Here is a 14710-nt window from a genome sequence, read left to right as displayed (position 1 = left end):
TTCCTTTCATTTTCACTATCCTTTAATATTGCAAAAATGGGATGCTTGTTGGTTTGCTCAGCTTCCAGTAAGTTTAAGTAGTGCTATTCATCTAGAAAATATGAATTAATGAAAAGTTCATTGAATGATTCAGTGGTAAAGAGGTTAAGAATGAGAAGTAAACATTAGTATCAAGGAAAAAGAGAACAGGGGGAAGGTCAGGAATATATAATACTGTAGATACAGCAATGTTGCTACAGTATAAGAATGACATTGTGAAGGTTTGCGGTGCTGTTACGGCTCTAGTTTGTTCTGGCTCTAGTGTGTTCTGGCTGCAGTGTGTTCTGGCTCTAGTGTGTTCTGGCTCTAGTGTGTTCTGTTCTGTCTTGATGTGTTCTGGATATGCTCATTTTAAAATAACTACAGTGGTAGTGTGTGTCGGGTGTGGCAAAGTGCTCCTCGTGGGGAGTTTGTGTGGCCTTTTTATATAGCCTGGGTGGCTTATTTGTTTGTTTGTTTGTTTGTGGTTTGTTACGTTTACACTGTCTTAGGCCGAGCCTACAGTTTCTTTAGTTTTGTTATTGTCCGTTTGAACTTTTATTTTGATTTATCAATAAATCGGTCATTTTATTCATTTACGTCCTTGTTTGTGTTTATTACTTTTCTCTTTAATTAAACTACTGTAGTTACGGCATCCACATACCCCTAGAAATGAAACATTCAGTCATAACAGGTGCACAACATAATGATTAGCAATGCATTTTCTAGAAAAGTATGTAATACTATAAAACTCTTTTTGACATTGATACCAGCATCCCTGTGCAAGGCATACATATTCATGATGTTTTCATTATGCCTCATGTTTATGCAGCCAAGGGAAAGAGCTGTTAGTGGATATGTCAGCAATGCATCCCCTGTCCTCTAATGTATAGTTAGGGTACAGTGACGTGATGTATATATTCTCACGTCAGCTCAGTCAAGATGAGGGGCCTAAAGTAGCTTTCGCCGTTTGCTGTTTGTAATGAACTCGTCAAGGATTCTGCTGACTGTGCTACAGTTGGAGCAGTTTATTTATTTATCTATGTTGTTTATGTCCAGCAGTCTCCGTCCATCGATATGAACTGGAGCAGCAGCACTGTGAGTTTGGTGTACGCACTGTGAACTTGCACTGGAAAGTGTACTGGAAAGTGCTCAATGAGCAAACAGGTGTGTTAGATGTGCGTTACATGCTTAATCTCCTCCATGTTTCTCTCTCTGTCTCTTGTCTAGTGTTATTAATAGCACGTGCAGTGGCTGCTGAAAACAGTGTTGTCAGCAGCTTTGAATATCTGTTAGCGTCTCCCCCCGCCTTCAAATATGCTGTTGCACCTTGGGAATAGTACGGTTTGAAATTAGACCACCCCTTTATGTCTCCATCTGGGAACACATAGATTTATGCAGGATACATATTTATAAATAAATACAGAGTGGTGTGAGGGGGAGAGAGAGGGAGGAAAAGCAGCGTGCTGTTGCTGGAGATGAAAATAGATGCTCTGTTGGTATTTTTAGCACTGACTACTCTGTAGGGAGTTAAACAGAAGCTACAGTACAGTGGGCCTTGAGGGCATTGGTGTCTTAATCATTTCCTGTTCTTCTTTCCTCACTTACAGAGCCTCACAACTTGTTGGTGAAGTTTATCATGTGAAAATGGAGCGTACCTGCCAGATGAGATGTAATGTTCAAAGCCAGAATGCCTACTAGGTGAGATATGTTGTTCAATTACACTCAGTGACATTTAAACTTAAAGATACAAGCCCTGATAGGTCCGTACTGGTACCCTGACTTGCTTTTAACTTTTCACAATTTGTTCTGCTTGTTCATGCTCAGACCAGTTCAAGGTTAAAGGGAATTATTCTTGACCAAGGGCACATATGCAGGGCACATACTATGGCGTTCAGGTCCAAGGACCAAGGACCAAGATGCTCATATATTCAGGACCAAGATGCTCATATATTTAAATTTATATTTAAAGGATGAAATACCTAATTTGGAAAAATGTAACATCTTTATAACATGCAGTAGTCTACAGTATATCCAACTGGCTATGCCTTCTTGACTTGAAAAGAAATGGGGTGAAGGCTTTCATCAAGCCTCTCTACTTCATACATATGTAAGTACACAAATTATGTATAGGTACTATGTGGCAACATGCAACGATTTCCTTTAAAATGTAAGAAGCGTGGCTCTACCTCTGATAGCTTGTGCGATCGGTAATGGGATTTTCCACACTGGAGAAGCTGAGCGGCCAGGTTGCAGTCCTTGCGGTACAGCCCCTACGGGAGAGAGGAGTCACCTTTAGGTGTAAGAGAATTGTGCTCTCTGAAGATGATTGTTACCCCTGTAATGATGATCATGTTTCCAGGTCTGCGGTGCAGAATAATTTGAAATAAAATGTTGTTAATAAAAAAGCTACATACATATACAGTATGTCGATATGTGCAAATGAACATTTCTTGTAGAAAGATTAAACAAGCTAAATTATTAACATGTTCACAAAAATAATCAATAATTGGAAACTTCACAATCAATCAATAATTGGAAACTTCAATTCTCTCAAATTTAGACACCCAATTGCAGCAAAATATGATTTTGTATTGAGAAAATGCCCTTATGGAACTTGAATGTAAGCTTGCAAGCTTTCTCTTCACCAATCTTTTTTAATCTGGCTTTTGCAGAGAAACAAAGTTTACTGCTCTGTCTTGAGCTTGGGCTGTCTCACGGGATGACTGGGGGAAGAAGAAGACTACATCAAAACAACAAAGCTGTCAAAGACCAGGCTGAATCAATCAGTGCAAAAAATGAAAAAGTGCTTGTTCTTCCTCATCAAGCTTCTAGGGGCATCATGGTCGTCAGTAATCACCACATCTTGCCATTCTCCTCACTAGTGCTGATATGGATCTCATTAAATGGGCGCCCCCGTAAAGTCAACCCTGTCTAATAAGCCTCTTCAGCCTCTAAGAATCCAGCTAAACTTGACACCCCTCTCACTGGCTCAAAGGACAACATTTGACGGGTAATTGTGCTCTGTTTCACAGTGATCTCTTGTGAAACATCTGATTTGGGCCTGTTTTATCTTCACCACAGAATTAGATCCTTGACATTTTTGCAGACTTCATGCAGAGACCTTGTCTCTGGATATAATATTTTGACATTAGCTATGTGTTTCCCCATGGATTGCGTGAATGGATGTTGGCATTGCTAGCCTCCTGCAGTACCAATTGAGAAAATGAACTCAGCTCACCAGCAGCGGCAGATTGGGAAACTGTACCTTGTCTATAGAGTAACTGAGTGACCGTGTGCTTGATTTTTTGACATCAGAAAATCTATTTTTTTAAATCACAGACATTTTCAACTCTACTCTCATAATTCACCCACAGCACATCACTTGAATCACTCCTTGCATCTCAATTTCAAACAACTCAACTTCTAAACTCAAGGGTGTCCCTTTCAAGAAAGTTATGCATGGAGAAGTGGGCCCCTGAAAACCCTTTCTCGGCACGAAAAGCTTTTCTTAGCCCTGGAAGGTCACAGGCTGACCCCAATAATCTCTGAAGGCCCCGATGGGGATTTTAGGCATTAGATGTGGCGTAGAAGTCTCTCTCAGCTGGGAATGCCGCTGCAATAGAAAGGCTTGCATTCCCTCCTCCTCGCAGAGAGAGAAACCAAGTGAGGGAGATAGAAGGATAGAAAGCAATGAAGGAAGACAGAAGGAAAGAAACAAACAAGACAGAAATCAGACTGAAAGTAAGGAAGGACAAATGGAAAGTGGAAGGGAGAGTATAAGGTATGGAAAGCCAGAGGGACAGACCGAACGATGCAGAGGGAGGCTGAGAAAGGGTTGTCTGAATTGCAGACTTTCCCATGGGCTCATTTTAATTTAGCCAAGTGTCAACCAGTGGTGTGCGGATGAATTCACAAGTGGCCCACACTTGCCCAATGTTGTAAGTCAACCCGCAACTCAAAATGATACCCGACCCACTTAATTCCAAAAGGTGTGCTTTTGGTGAATGTAGCTTTAATTTTAAATTTAGTTTTCAAAAGAATTGATCTTGAAAAGAATTAGCCTTTTAAGTTTATCTAAGATGTGGGCTATATGAAATGTTGGGCTGCTATTGTCTGATGTTGTCCTCTGTTGATTTATGAATGAACAAAAATGTGGCACCTGCAGGCGCAGTCTGCTCCCTGATGCTGTCTTCCAGCTCCATCCAGCTTTCCAGTAAGCACTGGCGCATGCCAGTTACAAAAATTTTTACTATACAAGCCACTTAACACGCAGTGTATCCTTATTGAGCTATGTAAAACTTCCACATAAACAGGAACAGAAAGCCCCCCTTAATCACGTCAGCCTCCCTGTAAGGTTAAGTGTCAGCCTTATTTTACTGAGCGACTTGTCATTAAGTGTGCTTGCAAAGCAGCACACTTATTGTTCTTCTTAAGTTTTCTTATTAAGTGTGCTTGCAAAGCAGCACACTTATTGTTCTTCTTAAGTTTTCTTATTCCTGTAAGCCCGATTTTTGGCCAGCTCCTGCTCCAAGACCTTTTGAGATATCGCCACCGGTCCAACTCTGGAACGTCCGGCCGGAACCGGTGTAGTGTGGAAATTGAAAATGATGTCACTGACCCTTGTCATTCTTCCGCCATATTGGATTGAATAGAAAGCGAAACTAAAGTTTCACAGGTCACAAATTTGGTCCGAGCTTCACAAAACTTGACGTACATGACCCTTGGACCAAGCCTCACAAAAGTTACAGAAAGGATTTTTGATTTTCAGAAGTGTTTGCCCGTCACAGCCAAACGAAATCGGCGGCGAAGCTCCGAAACAGGAAGTTGTCCATATCTCAGGAACACTGTCACTTATCGATACCAAATTTTGTATATGAACTCGGGACTCCAATGTGAGGGTGCATAAGCTAAAAAAAGAGACAATATTCCAAAAGTTTCCAGCATTTGGCAAACCCCCCACCCATATTTGGTAACTCCCCTTTCACCTTCGCAGTTGCACTTCTATCACAATGCCTTCCAAGTATGCACTATGTCTCTGGGCAGCCACAATGTCTCTGGGCAACCTTGCCCAATCATGAAATCCTTGCTCTGCCATGGGATAGTATGGAGTTACGAACTGAAATAGCAAGGAGAACATTAGCTATTTATTGCTGACATAGTACAGTTATTTTCACATTGACGGTATTCAAATTATTATTTTTTTTATTATTGTTAAATGTCATGATGGGAGAGTATTATTAAAAATGTTACAAGTATGCAAATTCATATGTTTACGGGCATTTAGGTTTTACTGTGTTGTTTTGTTGTAAAGACATGCAAGGCATTCTGGGCCGTAATGAACAGTGGTCGGCAGCACTCCATAGGCTACGTATTAATATGAATAGGTGTTTCTGTAAACCTAGGGACAATAAACAGCTATCTCTGTTACAAAAACGAGCTGGTAATCGCTCATTGAAGAGGGAACTATGATAAAAAGATTGAAAGAATAAGCAAGCAATGTCACGTTAATGTTAAATAGCCTACATCTGAACGCTAGGTGGCAACGTTGTATTACATTTCACTAGTGTACTTGAAATACGGTGTGAGCTTCACAAGTAAGGAAGGTGCAAATATTATGTAATTTATCATGGGAAATTATTGGAAATGTTATTTCTTGTTTATTCTAATTGCAAACCACACACATCCATTCGGAATCACACGTACCAGTACATTTAATACTGAAAGACTCTCATTTCGTTTATAGTATAGTATAGTATAGTGTATATATATACTTTTTTGATCCCGTGAGGGAAATTTGGTCTCTGCATTTAACCCAATCGGTGAATTAGTGAAACACAAACAGCACACAGTGAACACACAGTGAGGTGAAGCACACACTAATCGCGGCGCAGTGAGCTGCCTGCTTCAACGGCGGCGCTCAGGGAGCAGTGAGGGGTTAGGTGCCTTGCTCAAGGGCACTTCAGCCGCGGCCCACTGGTCGGGGCTCGAACCGGCAACCCTCCGGTTACAAGTCCAGAGTGCTAACCAGTGGGTTAACACGGCCGCCCCCAGTTTATTTGATGTTGCCTAGCAACGCAGCCTTCAGAGCAAAGATTCTAGAACAGGGCTTCAGAGAGACACGTTTTGAGTTTGTGGCCAAGAACCTAAAATATCGGTTTCCATGTGTATGTGCTGGATGGTGTGCGTCCTTTATGAAAGTAAGTGTTTTATACAGTTAACGTTACAGACATAATGAGTCATGTTGTAGTGGTCAACATAAATGTGCCCCTTCTGTTATTAGAATGCTAAGCGGAGAAGCTATGGGAGAAGCATGCTAAGCAGAGATTTAGTATCATTAATTTCTTGTGTGGCTAGCTATAGGGAGGAGATGTATGTTGACATACAATTGGGATTGTAATTGCCATGGTCATTTGATATGAGATGCTTGCACTCGTAACTTCGTCACTTGTAACTTTAGGACTGCTATTTTTTTTACTAACAGTAATTCACGAAGCACTTTAGCCCTAAAAGTAGCACCTAAGTCTGTGACAGCTTAAAAGAAGTGGCAAGGACTCCTAACGCAATGTTTTGAAATGGGTCTAATATTGTCTACAGGAGCTTCCAATCACGAGGGAACTTGCATTGTAGGCATAACTAAAGGATGCAATAACACCACCAACAACCAGAACTAGCCTACTCATTGTCAACATGTACATTAAATGTAACGTTTCATGTGAATCAAATTAAAATGTTTTCTTTGCAAACGTAGGCATAGGCATATGGTGACAGATTAATTTAATAATGCTGCTGTGTGAATCACGGTCAGCGCGAAAGAAGTGGCCACTTCTTAATGGGACCCACTGTATGGAAGTGGGCTAAGTAAAATAGAGATGTTTCAAATAAGATAAGGTTAATCAGAATTCTACGATATGCCCGCTTGACAACGGCAGAGATAGAACTGGCCTTTGGCCATAGCAACCATCCATTTAGAACGATTGGCCTTCATAGCAACCAAAGATCTGAGCTGTGTTGCAATGTGAGGCACAGTATAGAAAGGTGATGAAATATACAGAGACAGGTCAAAAAATATAGTGCAATGTAGACAGTAGTATACAGTTGATTTACAGACGGTGGTTTAGAGTAATATGAAGTATTCCTTTATTCTGAGATACATCTGAGATGGGCTACATCAATAGGCTCTCAAAACAACCCCAGGCTCACAAAACAATCCCAAACAGACATAAGGTCTTTATAGAGCAAATCCATATAGATTATTTGTCAAATAAACCAGTAAAACATAATTTGTGGGATGGAATATATAACATTCACACTCATAGCTCATATTTTTTTAAATAAATCAGTGAAAAATGATCCTGACAAACAAGCAGCTTTTTAATGCCTTGCTCATATTTCATAATTTCAATTCCTCTGTAGGTTACCTGATAGCCCAGTTTGAGAGGCGCAAGACGTGACACTATTTATTTTTGCAGCCAATCACTGCTGTCATTTTATTTTATTGATTTGATCTGTCATAGAAGCTAAATTCAGGCAGGCCCAAAGGTAAAATTCAACCCGCAAGCCAATAGTTGAATAGCCCTCTCCTAGAGCTTTTGAGGTATTGCCACTGCTCCAACACTGAATGCCTGGATCAAGCCAGGTTCAGCATAGCATATGCCACTGTCTGCTCACGTTGGTGACCGGACCAGGGCAAGCACACTTTCGCAGTTCCCGCCAGAAATGCAGTCTAGTTAGGTCTTGTGCCAACATTGCATTTATCAAGGCCTAGTCTAAAACAAGCTGTTCCTGTGGGTGCTGTCATCTTAAAGCTGTAGTTGGCAAGATGTTTTGATCATATTCACTGAAACCGACACTATGCCCTGACAGAACAACATAAATCAGCAGGTTTTTGAAAAAAAACGCACTTCTACCTCCACCTAGAGCCTGTTATTTGTTTTGCAAAAATCCACAGCTCCCGGTTCTTCTGGTCCAATCAGAGCAGGGCTGTGTGAGATCTGACTGTCAATCACAGTCTGGTGCAGTCTGGTGCGCACTGACGAGCACAAACTCGATGAAAGGGTGCTCGGTGGTAGTGGGGGAGGGGCATGAGAGTTGTAAACATTCAACATTTTGGCTAATTGGACCCACAATGGCCGCCTGCACTACTCCACCTGCACACTTGAACACTTGCACACTTGTACACTTCACAACTTGGTGTTGTTGTCCTGAAAACACAACACTTCTGCTGCTCTTACATAACTTGCACCACTATGCCACTTTCTTCTTTATTACTTAGGTCAAACAGTATTTAATAGTATTTTACAGTATTTGCACTAGTATTTTATTGACTGTCTATGCACAATTTGGACAAAATTTTGCTGCTCTTATTTTTTCATTATTATATGTGCCCTCTTATTTACTTATTTACTTACTTTTTTGTTTACTTGAATGTTATGTTTGTCTGCGGACTTAAAATTGGTCAAATATGTCTTGTCTTCACCGTGGGATAGTGAGAAACGTAATTTCGATCTCTTTGTATGTCTGGAACATGTGAAGAAATTGACAATAAAGCTGACTTTGACTTTGACTTTGACTTTGACTAAGTCCCCTAAATCTGTCAGACTTGCCAACTGCAGCTTTAAATACTTCCCATACTCTGTTTTTCTTAGAGATGTGCCTTTTTATTTCCTGTCTGCAGCTTCTCTGCCATCTCCATTATCCTATCACACAGATGCCTTGCCTATGTGGCAAGCTCATGTTACATCTTAGCGCACAATTAAAGTCATTTAGCCAATGATGTCTTTGAAAAATAATTATGAGTTAAATATTGATGCTAGCCTTCCCATGATATTCTACATAGATGTATATATTTATTTTATTTTAACTGACCAGCCAGCAAATATCATTAAAAATATAAGATGGTGACAGGTGACCTCAGGCTCAATTTGGATCAACCCACGCATCACTGGTATCAACGCACTCAGTCTGTCTAAAATTACATTTATGGGAAAGACAACTGTTTCCTGAGGTGAGGTATTAAAGGGGACAGTAATTTGAATCTATTCACAGCACTTCTTTGGGTGAGATCATTGACTCCCATGGATTTGCCTACAGTATCTTGCTATGCAGATGATACTCAAGTTTACTTGTCTCTCCCACCTGATGACTCTACTGTTACTGATGGGATTTCTGCATATCCAAAATAGGGTTTCCAGCTAATACAGCTATTCCCCAACAGATCAACATCCAGGTTTATTCACCTTCACTGATTCCAGATAAAACAGTACATAACCTGGGTGTCAAAATTGATGACCGACTAAATTTCTCTGAGCATGTAGACTCAGTCACAAAATCATGTCAGTTTATCCCAATATTAGGAAGATAGTTCTGGTCTGCGCGAGCATGGAGTAGTCACACTTACTTCACGCTCCCACCTACTATAAATGTAATGGTGTGGTGAGACCATTACAGATGATTCAGATTGAACCAGCACGTCTGGTCTTTAATCAGCCAAAGGAGATACATGGACCTCCTCTGATATTATCAAAAGTGTCTCCAAATACCATAGATATGAACATAATCATAAATTAGAGCCCCAAGTCTTTCCTTGGTCCTGAGAATCTGGGAAAAGGAGCTTGTGCACTACTACAAGGCAGTGGCCAGGAGTAGTTGGCTGTCCTGGCTGTTTTGATGTCTGTGTGAACCATACCCCCAGATAGCTGACCATATAACCATTGGCAATCACTGACTGTAGGCTTACATTGTCTTCTCTGAGCTTCTCAATGGTGATTTTGGCTTCCATCAGGTGATTGTTGAGGACGATGATCTCGCGACTGAGGGCCCTCTTCTCCTCCTCATGGTGTTGATTCTAAAGAAGAGAACCACAAAAGCATATCAATACAAGGACATTAATTAACGTGTGACAACGACACTGTTGTGTTTAGACAGACAAGCCTCAGGGGACAATGATGCTTCATTTGTGTATGAGACCCTTTTCCTCACTGTTCCTCACATTTGTCTTCTTGTGAGTTAAGGCTTGACAAATAATAAATCTATTAGCAACAATAATCTGTTGTTTAAGAAATCAGGCTCACTTAATTCTCCCCAGATGAAGCCGTGCATCATTGTAAGAGTGACATGATGCTGTCCCCCAAACCAATTAGTGGGAGCTCTGTGGCAGATTTGACAAATGATGTGATACGATCTCGTACCCCACTCAGAATGGGTGTATTTGTTTTGCAATGAAGAGGTGTGTATGTGTGCCTGTGCAAGGGTGACGGATGACAATTAAACTGGGTTGAACCAATAGAGGGCATTGATATTCAGAGCCATTATTTTGGCCCTTAATTAATGTAGAAGTCTTGCAAGTCTCACATATTTAAGTTACTGATTAAGCAACAGGAGGTAAACAGGATTCTAGTCTTCATTCATAATGCCTTCTCTATGCTTCAGCATGAGGATAATGCCTCTGCTGTTCCCTCATAGTGTTCTCTTTGGGTTAGGAAATTATATTCTCAGTTTTTAGTTTGCATATTAAACTAATACTAACAGACTGACAAACATGGGGGATAATGACTTTCTCATGCCCCCTCATGCATCAGAGAAGGCAGTATTGTTCTTCAAAGGATATCCTTAAAATATAAAGTGGCAGAAACTTTAAGTGTTTTACAGAAGAAATAGCTTCTGAAACAATAAATGTTTTGTTTGTGGATATACTAGTAAAAGGAGCAATACTGCTGAGCCGTTTGCCTTTTAAATAACTCTCTAAAATAATAATATTCCATAGCCACTGGAGACTGACTGGTTAGCATTCAGTTCCTATGCCGACTATCAATAAATTGGGGGAAAGTTAAGAAATGAAATGAAACACAGATGGGGAGACAATCCCGAGCTTTGCTCTATGATGAATGATGCTACACTGGGAGAATGATTTCTCACTTTAATTACAACTCTGAGGGAGACACGGGACTGTGTGAGTCACAACGTTGCACTCCCCAAGCTCAGAAGACACCGGCATCACCCACTGCTTGGTTCAGACGAGTGGAAATTTAATTCAGCTTTTCATGGGAGCAAGGCAAAAAGAAAGAAATATACAGAGACAGAGGAATTAGAATTAGAGGAAAGGAGATAGAAAGGAGGAAAGGAGATATCTAAAGTGACAGTTTAAGTATGTAGAAGGATAATGCATAGCCAATGCAATGCCAGTTTGACCAACATGTCACATTCTAGTCCTGTGGAAACATGCAAGATAGTATGTAGCCAAGACTTCTGCTAAATTGAGTATGGTAATATACTTCAGCTGTCTTAGTCTTAGGCCTTTAGCCCTCAGTGCCTTAACACCTATGTCACAGCTGTCAACTATTGTGAAAAGGCAATTATTAATACCAAAAAACATAAAGGAAGCCCAGAAAGGCAAATAGCGCTTTCCTCTCCTTCTAGAATTCAGTAATTAGGCATCCTATGCATGTTTTTTACCTTAATATAACAGCTTTGAAGTCATTTAAATGGTAAGCAAACTTGTAACAGGGAGAATCGTGCACCTAGCATAGTTGGCAGTGCCATGCAGGCGAAGAACCAGCATTGCAGTTTGGCTGTCGGCATCCAGGTGACATCTTCTGTGAATCGTGAAGCGTTACCTGTTCAGTAGATATTAGTCTTTGGTACGGAACCCTGGTGGGGGTCATTGCAAGATAGTTGTTGGTGTATATCCAGAAAACGTGTGCTCATTTTACTAAATCGTGTGCTCATTTTACTAAATCGTGCGCACGTTTTACTAAATTGTGAGCACAATTTAAGTAAAATCTAGTCTAGTAAAATAAGACCACAATTTAGTAAAATGAGCACACAATTTACTAAAATGAGTGCACATTCTCTCGATATATAAAACATTCTTGCAATGACATCTCCTGGGCTCCGTACTTTGGAGATTGTCTTCACTTGTTATAGCTTTTCAGCTCCAATTCAAATATATACAGAATGTACCGCTGTTAAGGGGCTCAAGCCGTGAGAAGTATTTACAAGGCAAGGTAAAATATAAATAGCCTACTACGCTACTCTATGGGAAGCTCTGGAACCCATAACTGCATTGGATGCCTTTAAGCAATATGGCACGAGTGAGAATGTAGTTGGTTGCAGATATAGCTAATATGGCTATGATTTGGCCATATCCTGCTACAGGGCTCTACAGTGCGCCCATTTCACTTTCGCATTATCGCGAGTAAAAAATGATGCCGCGTGAAGTGCAAAAAAAAAAATATTTAGGCGCACTGGTGCTAATGACTTCTAACCATGTCAATGTTTGTCTACAAAATACACCGCAACATCGAAAACATTACTGGTGCAAACCATAGAATCACGTCGCGAATGCAGCATAAAAACTACACCTCCCATCAACGTTAGCAGTTTCGCGTTGTGACTCGCTAGTAGTCGCTTCTATCAAATCCAAGAGTGCGCATCAGAAAAAGCGGAAAGTTAGACTAGCCAGCCAAGATGGGTTGAGATTCTGAGAATGCAGTGAGAGAAGGAAAGGTAACCCAACAGGAAAGGTAACCTAACATGCCTTTTAGCCCAGTTGACGTATTGGCTGCAATATGCAAAATATAGCTGTAGTGAACCGGCACAAAAGTAGCCTCCTGTAATACTCCGTAATCATTTTATTCAAAGGTAGAACGCTACTGACAACTCCAGGCTTCCACGCATGCTTGTTTGTTTACACCGAATACAAGCTGAAGTGCAAAACGAAAGTAGGCCTAACGTTTGCCTACTGCCCCTATCAATGCAGATATTTCAAATAAAAACTAAAAGTATAAAACATATATCCTTGATTAGCCTATGTTGGGTTTTGTGGAAGAGAAAATGGACTGTTTTAGTAGTAGTATTAGGCAGTATGCAGTCAGATAGGTCATCATGGGCATATTTGGTTTAGCTATAGATGGATTCACAAATAAATAAATTAGTCTACATTTGGCAGGATACTTGATATACAGGCTAAATGCAAATATGGCAATGTATTATATTATTTTACATGAACAAAATGTAGGATAATAGAACAGACTGAAAATAAAGTAGGCACTGAACTTTAAAATCCTGTTTCCTGTAGCCTAAATGTTGTCAGTCATTCTTAATATTCGCAATTGGTGCACTGGCACGTTTAACTGTTAGCTGCAGTATAATGTTAGATTATGTGTAAGTTAAGTACAGAACTGACTGTGCGCCCAAATTTTTGTCTGTGCTCCTAAATTTTTTAACTTGGGCGCACAAGTGCTCCTGAAATGTTAGTGTAGAGCCCTGTGCTACCAAAGCATCAGGAGTGCCATATTGCTTTTACACAACTCTACTTCCAACTAAATTGTGTTTTCTATCGTTTCTTGTTGTTCATCCTTGAAAATCATAAATTAATAAATAGTTTGACAAGACACAGTTTGCACAAATAATGAGCTGCTTTGTTCTTCCAAAGGGGGTTCTTCTTGGTTCTGTGCTGGGCCTTCTGCTATTAATCTCCTCCCACTTGGCAGTATTCTTCGGCAACATGTGTTCAGTTTCACTGCTATACTGATGACAACTTTACTCAACTTTACATCTCTTGCACAGATGGACACTCACCCTTTCCATAGATGGCTGCAACATGCCTAGCACCACTCAAGTAAAGAATATTGGTGAAATATTGGACAGTACCTTCTCCTTCAATGCACATATCAAAAATGTTTGTCACAGTGCAAAAATGTTTTCCACCTATAGAACATTGCCATAGTTGTGAATATGACATTACCATTATTTTAATGATTTGTACTTGAATGTTTATATTTCTGAAGCAAACTTGGGTGTCATGAAAGGCACTTTTTAAAAATGTATTATTATTGTTATTATTATTATTATTATTATTATTATTATTATTATCATCATTATGTGCCATTCAGCAAGAGTGTTTCCATGGCAACATTTCTGTCAAACCTGAGATGTGCTCTGCCACATGATTCCCGAAAGACCTGACATTGAGTATTAGTTGAGTATGAATTGCTTGAAAAATTGTGTGTGTGTGTGTGTGTGTGTATTGCGGGGACTATGACAGTTGTGAGGACTATGAACATATCTGTACTCCTTGTCATTCAAACAGATTTAGCTGAACTCTCCTGACTGTCAACTTTGTCTTTGCAAGGACTCCTGACCCCCCAGAGAAACAATTAGACTCAGTCTGAGGTGCAGACATCAGAGCTGAAGATCAAACTGTTTCTCAAATTTGTGAAAACTATTTATAGCTGTTGGCAAAATATTGTGCAGATAGAGGCAATGAAATGACTTGAATCCAATTAGAAGATTATTCACAGTCTTCACACCTTTGACCTCTATGTTTTTGTGATGCGTACACTCTAATCCTCTGATGAAACAACATGAAAATGAAAACCAGAAAGCTGTTTTCAGGAGTATGCCTCTAGAGTACACCAGTAAAGCAGAGCTTTGTTTCCTCATTGGGCCTATACTTTTTACAACAATGAATCAAATCTCATATCCTTGAACAGCTAGCTAAGCCATGAAAAATTGGGAGGGGGGGGACTATCGTTTTTATTGATAGTGTCAAAGCAATTTATAATGTTTACTTGCCAACAACTTCTTCCCTGAGATAAACTGTGCAACAGCTTGCCGTAATCTATGTCTGATATTCCAGGCAGTTATGGTGTCTCCAAGTGCTCTTATAGTTGACTTCCTGCATGTGTGA

At 40.1% G+C, this 14710-nt stretch overlaps 2 protein-coding genes across 5 annotated transcripts in view; one reads left to right on the top strand and one right to left on the bottom strand.

Moving 5' to 3' along the window:
• wdr25 (WD repeat domain 25) overlaps positions 1-4768 on the top strand; it is a 40808-nt gene extending 36040 nt beyond the window's left edge. The window contains exons 7-9 of one of the 3 annotated variants that reach the window (XR_007191823.1): positions 1081-1185; positions 1629-1719; positions 2694-4768. The gene's annotated coding sequence lies outside the window, so the exon portion shown is untranslated. Of the gene's footprint in view, positions 1-1080; positions 1186-1628; positions 1973-2693 lie in introns of those variants that run through there. The other 2 variants (XR_007191822.1, XM_048227647.1) reach the window with 2 other exon arrangements.
• The window catches only part of LOC125283994 (brain-enriched guanylate kinase-associated protein), a 59332-nt gene that overhangs the window by 2830 nt on the left and 41792 nt on the right, over positions 1-14710 (bottom strand). For both annotated transcript variants that reach the window (XM_048227644.1, XM_048227645.1), the window contains 2 exons: positions 9758-9865; positions 2208-2291 (listed from right to left, as the gene is read on the bottom strand). In XM_048227644.1, the coding sequence (XP_048083601.1) occupies positions 2208-2291; positions 9758-9865 (192 nt within the window). The remainder of the gene's footprint in view (positions 1-2207; positions 2292-9757; positions 9866-14710) is intronic.

Source organism: Alosa alosa, chromosome 19 (genome assembly GCF_017589495.1).
Source record: "Alosa alosa isolate M-15738 ecotype Scorff River chromosome 19, AALO_Geno_1.1, whole genome shotgun sequence".
NCBI classification, from domain to species: domain Eukaryota; kingdom Metazoa; phylum Chordata; class Actinopteri; order Clupeiformes; family Clupeidae; genus Alosa; species Alosa alosa.
The sequence above is the reverse complement of the archived record's forward strand: the minus strand, read 5'-3'. Positions and strand labels throughout refer to the sequence as shown.